The sequence below is a fragment of the Oppia nitens genome, unplaced genomic scaffold (genome assembly GCF_028296485.1).
Source record: "Oppia nitens isolate AA-2021 unplaced genomic scaffold, nextdenovo-longstitch-racon4-pilon3 scaffold5_pilon_pilon_pilon, whole genome shotgun sequence".
NCBI classification, from domain to species: Eukaryota; Metazoa; Arthropoda; class Arachnida; order Sarcoptiformes; family Oppiidae; genus Oppia; species Oppia nitens.
The window spans coordinates 6,314,449-6,325,255 of record NW_026533243.1 but is presented as its reverse complement, the minus strand read 5'-3'; the positions used below and the strand labels follow the sequence as shown (position 1 = coordinate 6,325,255).

The 10,807-nt window shown below is 28.0% G+C and overlaps 3 protein-coding genes and 1 pseudogene across 3 annotated transcripts; 1 reads left to right on the top strand and 3 right to left on the bottom strand.

Moving 5' to 3' along the window:
- Positions 1–205: 205 nt before the first annotated feature.
- On the bottom strand, positions 206–3,115 carry LOC128961865 (ataxin-7-like protein 1). Its single transcript, XM_054308170.1, has 4 exons — positions 2,608–3,115; positions 2,279–2,338; positions 2,119–2,223; positions 206–2,047 (listed from the first exon to the last, which is right to left on the bottom strand). The coding sequence occupies exons 1-4, from the start codon at positions 2,702–2,704 to the stop codon at positions 279–281; spliced, it is 2,031 nt and encodes a 676-aa protein (XP_054164145.1). The 5' UTR covers positions 2,705–3,115; the 3' UTR covers positions 206–278.
- A 1,175-nt stretch (positions 3,116–4,290) lies between these two features.
- On the bottom strand, positions 4,291–5,428 carry LOC128961655 (dual specificity protein phosphatase MPK-4-like). The gene has a single exon (XM_054307912.1). It carries the CDS (start codon positions 5,281–5,283, stop codon positions 4,291–4,293), a length of 993 nt encoding a protein of 330 aa, XP_054163887.1. The 5' UTR covers positions 5,284–5,428.
- Positions 5,429–6,336: 908 nt separating this feature from the next.
- Positions 6,337–7,832, bottom strand: LOC128961870 (uncharacterized protein MAL13P1.304-like). Its single transcript, XM_054308176.1, has 2 exons — positions 7,745–7,832; positions 6,337–7,673 (listed from the first exon to the last, which is right to left on the bottom strand). The coding sequence occupies exons 1-2, from the start codon at positions 7,827–7,829 to the stop codon at positions 6,337–6,339; spliced, it is 1,422 nt and encodes a 473-aa protein (XP_054164151.1). The 5' UTR covers positions 7,830–7,832.
- A 1,231-nt stretch (positions 7,833–9,063) lies between these two features.
- Positions 9,064–10,645, top strand: LOC128961871 (spliceosome RNA helicase DDX39B-like; annotated as a pseudogene).
- The last annotated feature ends 162 nt before the right edge of the window (positions 10,646–10,807 follow it).

The window sequence follows — 10,807 nt, the reverse complement described above, 5'->3', positions numbered from 1 at the left end:
CCCTTATAATAAATATTTTCACATTTGGGATAAAAATCGGCAACAGATATGTAATATCTATATATATATACAGATATCAATAATTTCAACAATTTTTAAAAAAATTTAATTTAAATAATTTGTTATTGCATTTTGCTTTTTTTGTTTGTGCAATATTTTGGGAATTATTACTCAATTAATATTTTTTTATAAAAACAAAATTCTGATATTAATTTAAAACATATAATTTATAATAATTAACAAGATATCTATGGAATCATTCAAATATTAATTAACTATTAATTATTAATTACAATGTGGTGTCCATTACTTAAAAGGCTTGAGTTTTGTGTAAAACAATTGACTTCTGTTTTCGATTTTTTCGACTTTTTCGATGTGTTATTACTATTCTTAGTGATTGTTGTCTTTGGCTTAACGTAAGTATAACTGTTAGCACTATTACTRTTACCGTTGCTATTGTTGACAATAAAAGCATCGGTAAAACTATAGGGATCACCAGTCACTGTCTCGGTAGCCATTGTAGCTACTGATGGCGATTCTGCTTTTATCACTGGAATCGGTTCACAATCGATAGAAGTCCTTAATTTTTTATTGGCAGAAAAGCTTTGATTATTAGTACGAACTGGACTTTTGACGGATATTTGAGTGGTTGGTGTTTGAGACACATTTGATGTACACTTTTGTTGTCTGTTCACTAACTTTGACACAATTAGAGGGGTATTGAAAGTTGCCCTCAAATTAGCTAAAGTCAAGTCACAATTTCGGCTAATGAGTCTTATGCCATCACTTTTACGAATATTGTAGTTACAAACTGCCGCCGGTTTCGGATGAATTGGCATTTTGGGAATGCCGTCCAAACCATTCATTTCAATTTGATCCAGTCGTAGATGACATTTTGATGGCTTCGGRTGTTGTGATTTACGACTCAAATAATTTATATTAGAAGACACCAATGTTGTCGTAGGATGTGATAACAAACTATTTTTATTAGAACTTATGTTTGTGTCAATTAATTGAGAATCACTTAAAAACGTCCGACCAGTTGATTGATAATTGTTTTTATCACTAATATACTGATTCTGATCGTCTTTGAGCTGATTTGAGACTTTTAACAGTTGTTGTTGTCTTTGAACTGACTTTTTTGTGGGCTTTACGTCAATGCCTTGTGCTCTGAGCGCTGCTTCTTTGGCCTCTCGATGTTCGGTGAGTAACATATCAAAACTTTTGCTCCGACCGGTAACTGCTCGCCGAAGAGTTAGTGAATGAGTCTTACAGGTAAGGCTACGAGTGCAGGGTTTTTCGGCTTCTGGAGGACAGACACCACAGTGTTTGTTTGGATCATACTCTCGGTCTTTACACGGAAGTAATTTCCTTTGGCTGGTGTTCTTTTTGTAAGACTTCTTTTTTGGCGCCACTGTTACCACAGGAGCTGCTGTTTCCAGATCGGGCATTGACTCATATTTGTTATTTATATTGATTTCTGGTAAACTAATAGTCACCGAGTTTTTGTCGGCACTAACAAATCCAAGAGAATATCCCGGTCCCGGACCAGTCGGTTCGGGAAGTAATGTGTCCAAAGTTGTACTCATGTTTGGCGACAATAAATTAATTAGTTTTGAGTTATTTTTTAAGTCAATGTTTACACTTTTGTTCATCACTTCATTACTATTTACACAATTCTTGTCGACCACACTATTGTCGAGAAGAAATCGTTTGATATCATTAGAGTCTAACAACACTTTAACATCACTTTTACAAACACTTCTCACTAAATCCTTATTATAAATTTTGTCACTATTTTTACTTTTGTTGATCACATTATTAATGTTATTGTTGATCATATCGATGCTGTTTTTGGTGTCATTGTTGTCAGTGTTGCCATTCACTAATGCTTGTGTCTTAATGTCCGCAATGGCTGTCCTCTCCAGAGATGATGAAATTGATGACAATGTAGTGGTTGTTGAGTTCTTTGTACTATTTGTCTGAATTTTCAATGAATTGTTGTTCAACTGATTGGATGTTTGTTTACAAAATGAATGCCTTAGTTCTATAATTAATTCAATTAACACATCATTACAATTAAAATAAATCAAATCAATAATTATGTGAATTGCAAACCAATGTGTCTCTGAAGAGCTTGAGGTTTGATAACTTGTTTACAGAACTCGCAGACAACCAAATAAAATTGATCCCAAGCGGGACAGATACCAAACAGTGACATATCTAATATAACAAATTAATCATCAATAGTATCACCGAAACAGATCCCAATTAATACCTTCTCTTCGTAATTTCATTGTCTCTGTATTTCCTCTGTGTATGTCTTCTTCGTCTTCAGCTGTGATAAATACAAATAATTAATCACTCAATTAAATAAAATTAATTTATATTTTGATAGAAACTAATAAAAACTAAATTAAAATTGAAATATAAATTAATATTGTCTTAAATTGTGAACAGATATCACATGTGATGTCAAATGAGTGACAAAAACAAAGTTTTGTTTTGCTTTTGTTTATCAAAACATCACTCAATGAATGAGTAGATAAATGAATGAAAAATCAATTAAAATATTAATAAATTGTATTAAATCGTTGGCAAACTTACTGTCCTCGCCATCAGCGGTCACATTGTCATCGATGGTGTGCCATAACTGTCCCATTCTTAGGACAGGACTCTTGTTGTCAGAGGTATTGGTCGCCATTTTTCACGCAATTCACAGTCACTTTAAATTGAATGACCTTTTATTGAATACCTATTAAACCTCATCTAAATATCTCTTGACTGATCCAATGGCCCGAAGTGGGCGTCCAGTGGTCTTGTATTAAGTGATCGTTGATTGTCTTCAACGTCCAGTTTATCTCAAATCCATTAATTGATTGTTTAGTGTATTAAAAGTCAATTGCTTTCTATGCGGCCATAAGTCAGTCAATGTTTGGATTAATACACTGTTTATTATGTCATGTGTTGTGTGTGTTGTCTGACTCTCACAAAACAAGTCAAACACAACTAACACACTAATACACAGCACCGGTATGTGACGCCAGTACTACCAATGCTAACCTATGAGCTATTAGACTACAGCACAGACACCCTCTCATGTCTATCCAAAGTATATCACAGAAAAAACCTATTTTTTATGTTTAAACTTATTATTCTTGAGTTTTCAAACTCATATTCATTGCCAATATATATACAGTATGTGACCACTGATACATACATTGTATCAATTGTGACCCCATTTATATCATATCATATCTATAGTATAATTGATATGATATCAATATCACGTATCAATTAATTTCAATATTAATTATTAAAATTAATTTATAAAAATAAATTATCAATAAAATTATACATTTCATAATAATTGGTAAACTTATATCACAATATCTGATAATATTGTTGTATAAAATACATTGAATTATTACTGTTTACATTACTTGTAATATATCGTTATATTTTTAATGTTAACGAAATATTCCCAATTGATAGTCATATCTATGGAAAATAACTATAGTATAACTTTAATCTTTAAAAACTATTAAAGTTTAAAATAAATTATAACTTTTAATCAGAATAGAAAATTAATTTAAAATAGTTTATTAACTTTAACATTATTAAAAAATATTAATAATAAAATTAGGTTAAATTTAATTTTATAACAATTTTAGCAAATAATAATATGRCACTTTAATTATTTGATGAATCATATAAAGTATTGTATATAAATTATAAAAAATTACCGTAAATGTGAAAATTAAAAAAAAATCTATTATAACTTTTGCAATATACAAATTGTTGATAAATTATAATATTAATATATTAAGTGCAAAATTGTTTATATTTATAAAAATATAACATATCATTTTATTTTTAATTAATTCAAATTACATAATAAACTAAATGATTTACTAATTTTTTTTATTCCTTTTCCAAGTTTTAAAAAAAATAGATACATAAATATTAAACAATTCTATCAATGTAATTTTAATAAATATTTTTTCATCAATATTATGTCTATATAATATATTGTTAATTTTTGTATCAGTTTTTACATATAATTAACTARAGATAATAGATAATACTGATAAAGTGTATATATATATATATACGGTATATTACCGGTAATATATAGGAAAAATGTTTGAGTAAATTAAGCAAATCATTAAATAATTGTTCAAATTTATTAAAATAAATTTAATATAATATTAATTTAAGAATATAATTATTTTATGATAAAATAGAGAATAATATAAAAACAAGTAATTCATAACATTATTATTAAAACTATAATAAATGATTTGTCGGCGAATCGACTCTTTTGACATCAATTCTGACGATAAGACAATTTCTAATAGAGTTGTCGTTATGTTTGTCACAACATTTGATATCAAATGAGTTCCAATGAAAATCACCTAATTTTGAGTGACATTTGTGGCAATATATTGATCCACTCATACTGTTAGACAAATATTGTGTCATCCAATCTATTGGTTCCACATATAGTGACTGACACTCAAAGTCTGACAATACGTTGTGTTTATCTGAATCATTGGACAACTTCTTGATTACATTGATATCACTAAACAAATATTCTCTACATTTCCTGCATTTAAATGCTTTACTAATTCTTTGACTTGAATTACAAGTAATCATTAAATTTTGTGTTTTTCTCAAATAGTTATCTAATGATTGACAAAGATTTAGATCATCACTAATATTGTGTCCAATAGATCTAAACCACGGCTGAGTTTTAATCATTTGATACTTCAAGTGCTCTATTAAGAAGTGTCTGTATTCACCATTCATTGGATCTAATTTTAAACCCATTTTCTCAAACAGTTTTAATTGTCTTAAGAATCCATAATTTGGTTCAACAATTGATCTCTTCTTTATGACCAAAGCCATCGCTTTATCAAAAGATATATTATTTTTAATCATCAGATATGAGATAACAATTGTGGCACTTCTTGAAACTCCAGCCACACAATGAACCAAAACTTTGTGACCATTTGACASACCGTCGCAAATGAATTGATAGCATTCATTAAAATGAGAAATTAGGTCCTCTTTGGGATTATCCGCTGCTTTGATGAACATATAAGTGATATCTTTGTGGCGCCCATTGTCAGCCAAAGGCACCAAATCGATGGTCAAAATGCGTCCGATTTTAAGATTTTGGACGGCATTCATGTCAATGGCCGTCAAGTATGAGGACAAATAGACATTATGATCCACTTTCGACGCCTCTTTGTATGAATATTCATCATTTGAATCCATTGATATATGTCGTCATCGATGGTAACAATCAATGAAARTAGTGTTTAAATTGTATGAAATGTTTTGTTTTGATATCTCTTATGATATGTCATATGATATCCAATGCATTGAATGACTCATTCATTGCATCACTTGATGTCACTATTCATTCAAAATTAACAAAACTTTTTCACTATATATTAGTGACTATAATAATATTTGAAACTTATTTTAGTTATAGTTTTATTATTTACTCATTATTTTAGTTAATAAGACATTAAAAGCTATAAAATATTATTATAATAAAGAGATACAACTGTTATATAAATTGTTTAAATACTTTAATAAAACAAATGTATTGCATATAAAATAATGATTAATTAGAGATAACATTTTAGTACTACAGTACAGTATTATATAAAACAATTGTAATTTTATAAATGTATTGATATTAGAGTTTGTTATCCAATAAAACTTTTGATCCGATTATGTGTTTAACAAGACTTCCGTTTCGATAAACTTTGACCTCTCGTTCAGTATTTGGCTTAACATTTGCCTCAATCTTGACCTTTTGATCAGTAGTTTCGATGAAAATCACTTCTTGGGCACCAATATTACAATCAAGAGTATCATTGACCACAATATGAATGCCAATCATATCAATGTTAATGACATTTTCAAATCTATGATGACTAGTACTTGACATTTCATGTATCACTTATTAATTCATAATCACTTTGGACTGTATTTTAATAATTTTTTTCTCCAATTATCAGTTTGAATAATATTTATGACATTCAATTCACGTGAATATATCAATTATTAATATTTTTTTTCTTGTATACTATAGATAGTCCTATAACATACAGGTATTGTACAATATATATTGTGCTAATATCGTCAAAATTTTATCAAATATTATTATTATATCGGTATATGTATAACGAGACAACAATAAATGATATATAAATTTATATAAATAACAAATATTGTTTGATAACAACTACAGTATTTAATATAATTGATGTAAAATTGGATTAAATTCTAACAATTATAATATAAATATCAATAACTTTATGATAAGAAATTTGGATCAAATGATTGCTGACTAAACCACTTTTTCCTCGAATTTGGCCGAATATCTGGCAAAAAGTTTAGTTGTTTTGTCGATTCAATTGAAGACATGATTCGCTTTTTACTGGATTGCAATGTATTTAAATTCAATGCAGACTTTGTTAATGAATTTCTTCGCAATTTCTTCATTGGCAACAAATCATTATTTGATTCATTTTTTTGGTGATTTATTTTAAGTTCAACTAAGTTTGTCTCATCTTCTTGAGCTTTATTTGGCACCAGATTTGTCGTCTTGTCGTTAGTTTTAATAACATTTTTGAATTTATGATTCTTCTGCCAAACGGGTCTTTTATTGATTAATTTATTCTTATTTTGTACATCTTTTGTGTCGTCATAATCTTTATTTCTATTTACAAGACGTGGTCGATGTGTATTTGCTGAAGAGGTAGAATCGGTTGACAAGTTTTCATACGATTTGGACTTTGCTTTATGTTTGTCTTTAGTAATTAATTTCAAWTCATTTAACAAATGGAGTAACAATTGGACATCAGTTTGTGTCCCACATTCAGAATATTGAGACGAAGAGTCAATAGTCTCTGTTTGTGCCGATATATCTCTAGTTCTTGTTTGTGGTTTGACTTCTGCCACAACAGATGTCTGTATATCGGAATCTCTGTCAATCAAAAAGTTTCTCTTTCTGATGATTGGTTCTGTTCTGCCGATGGCCTCAACGACAGCCTCACGTTTTTTCTCTGACAAAAGTCTTTTCTCTTCCATTAAATTTCTTTCCATTTCATAATCTTTTCTCATTTTGATTCTTTGTTCTTCAATTCGTTTTTCAAGTAGTTGTTCCTCTCGTCTAATCTTTTGTTGTTCTTTGATTTTTAATCGTTGTTTTTCTTCATACTGAAGAGCCAAAGCTTTTCTGTACTCTAAAGTCTTGAGTTTTTTCTGTTGCAATTCATTCCAATCAAATTCCGAGTCATTAACTTTGGCATAACGTCTGTGATTGTGGTCACTGTTAGTCATTGCCGAATCATTTCTTAGTTCATCTACTTTAGAGATATCACTCATTGCTGAAGAAAGTACTCTATTATTAACAATATTATTGTCGTTTAATAATACAAGTGATGAGGTTCTGGGTAACTGATTATCACTTCTTTGAGTTTTATTTGATATCCATTCACTTCTAGACATAATGTCTTCCTTATCGTTATCCCAATTAAGACAATCACTTAATAAGTGTTCTTCATTTACATTATTATCAATAAATCTGTTGGTATTTATTGTGTGATCACTGATAACATTATTTCTCGTCTCTGAACTGTTTGTTGTGCCTATTATTTTCACATAAGATTTTTAAATAAATTGTAATAATATGTTATATAATAGGATTAAACAAAAATACCTCCGATTTGAGTGATGAGCTCTAGTATAGCATGTAATTGACTTCTGGTCAAAGTTACCGTTTCGGACTTATTTTGACGAAACATTACTTTTTTATAAATAATAATTTATACAATCATTAAGTGTTTGAACATAGCATTAGCTTTTAACAGTAAATTGGCGCATAAATCATCAAATAAATCATAAATAATAAAATATCATATAATTTAAAATAATGTATGAATTGTTTGCGTGTATTTAAATAGCTATATAAATGTTAAAACTGCTTAAATATTGATTGAATTTCAATTTTGTATACAATTGTGTCTCCATAGAGAAAGTGCTTTTTTCATACAATTATGTTATTACAATACAGTACTAATATTTTATTATGTTTTTTACTATTTATTATAAAAGGTCATTGCGCTGACTTGTTTTATAATTAACTTAAAACTACAATTGCATCCAATGTTAATTAGGTTTCCCGTAGTTTAATGGTAAGTATATAATGATTCTTAATATTTATTTAATTCCATATTTTAAAAACATTTCATATATGTCTATAAAACTATTAGTATTTATTTTATCTAGAATTTTAATTGTATTAACAGTTATCACAAAATTTTATAAAGAATTATTAATATAGAATTTTGACGTTATATTACATTAGTTAAAAAAAATATAAATTCAATTTTTCAATACTAAAATTTATATTTTAATTAATTTACATTAATTTATAAAAATTATTAATAATATCGAAAAATATATTTAAAAATATTTATTGTTTTATTATTAATACAGTAGTAATTTATAATACAAAATATATCATAGAATAATAAATATTATTTGTTTAATATTATATTTTGATTATTAATTATTAAAATACTATACTATAGTTTTTATAACTTAATTATAACTTTTTACTTGTATTATATATATTGGTCTAAACTCTAGACTCTAGAGGACAAGTATAATAAATTGAGTAATTTTGAATTAAATACTATACTATTTTTACTATAATAGATGACTATTTTTATTAAAAATAATATTCATAGAGCAACAAAAATCCTACAATAGACTTAAAATCATTGATTTTTGGATAATTAATTTTGTATTTATATTTAATTAAAATTATACTATATATATAAGATTAGGTTATAAACTTATAATGATTAGTTAGAATAATGATAAGATTTTTAAACTTTAATTTTTAGAACTTTATAGAAATTGATAAAAATGTCAAATTATTTTTTATACAAAATACAAACTATTCTAACCTATGATAAACTGATGATAATATTAATATAATATTATTASAAATAAAACATTATAAAAGGTATTCGTTAAGCGCTGAAACAGTCATTTGACAAATACATGTCTTGTTAATAACAAGTTGTTATAAATTGTTATAATTTTTTTTATAAATTATTTTAATAAAGACATCAAAATAATGTTAGATTTGAATTTAGATTATGATTTGCTTGACTATGAAGAAGACGATGAACTGCTTTCCAATGAAGAGTTGCTTAACGATAAGGACTTCTTGGATGACAAGAAACCTGATATTAAAGATAAGACCGAAATAATGATAAAAACTCAAAAGAGTTTTCGTGATTTTCTTCTTAAACAAGAACTGTTGAGAGCCATCAGTGACGCCGGTTTTGAGAGTCCTTCTGAAGTACAAAATGAATGTATACCTCAAGCCATTATGGGTGTCGACATCTTATGTCAGGCCAAGTCGGGAATGGGAAAGACGTGTGTATTTGTTTTGTCAACTCTACAGCAATTGGACATCAAATGTAAGAAGATTTCTGTTTTGGTTTTGGTTCACACAAGAGAGTTGGCGTTTCAGATATCCAAAGAATACGAACGGTTTGCTAAATATCTTAAAGCAAATGTCGCCGTTTTTATTGGTGGTATTCCTCAGAGAATAGACGAACAAGTTCTTCAATATAACCGACCGCATGTAGCCGTGGCCACACTGGTCGGCTCAAAGGCCTAATCAGAGAAGGGATTATTGATTTGAGTCAAGTCAGGCATCTCGTAATCGATGAATTTGATAAAATGCTTCAACAAAGAGGTTTAAAAAATTGAAACTAAATTCAAACAAACAATTTAAAAAATATAACTCAATTTTATAGATCTCTTGGAGGATATAATTTTTATCGATAAAAGAATTCCAAGAAATCGGCAAATAATGATGTTTAGCGCAACAATGACTGAACAAAACAGACGACTGGCCATAAAACTTATGGATAATCCACTGGAAGTGATTATTGGCGACGACTCTAAGCTATCTCTTCATGGATTACAACAATTTTATGTGGAATTACCAGAGAGAGAGAAACTGCGAAAACTAAACGACATTTTGAGTAATCTGGAGTATAAACAGGCCATCGTTTTTGTCAATACAATTCAAAGATGTAAAGCACTTAACGATGTTTTACTAAAACTAAATTTTTCGGTAATAAATATTCACAGCGCTATGTCTCAAGAGGAACGACTAAATACCTATCAGATAATCAAATCATACAAAAGGCGTGTATTAATTGCCACAAAATTGTTTGACCGCGGAATCGACTTCGAAAGGGTCGATGTGGTCATCAACTATGATATGCCCGATAATAGCGATATTTATCTGCACGCTGTGGGTCGGGCCGGAAGATTCGGGACTAAAGGAGTGGCCATTTCATTGATTTCAGGCTATGCCGCAGATATTGTTAGACAACAGGTACAAACTAGATTTGATATCAAACTTGAACCGTTACCCGACACTATTGTTATTTAAAAATTTACTTTTTTAATGTTATTTGTTATAAATTTTACAAGTTTTCTTAGTTTTATAATTTTATACTGTTTTATAACATTTTTATATATTACTTGATTAAGATTTACTGATTTAATAAAGACTTACATATAAATTCATATTTATTCAGATCTCAAGTTATTTTTTATTTAAATATTCATAAATAATACAACTTATAAATACAGTAAAATATTATGATAAAGATTAAAAGATAAATAACTTTAAAAACAATTATAAATACAATCACATTCTATTATGTAAATTACAATAAAATGATAT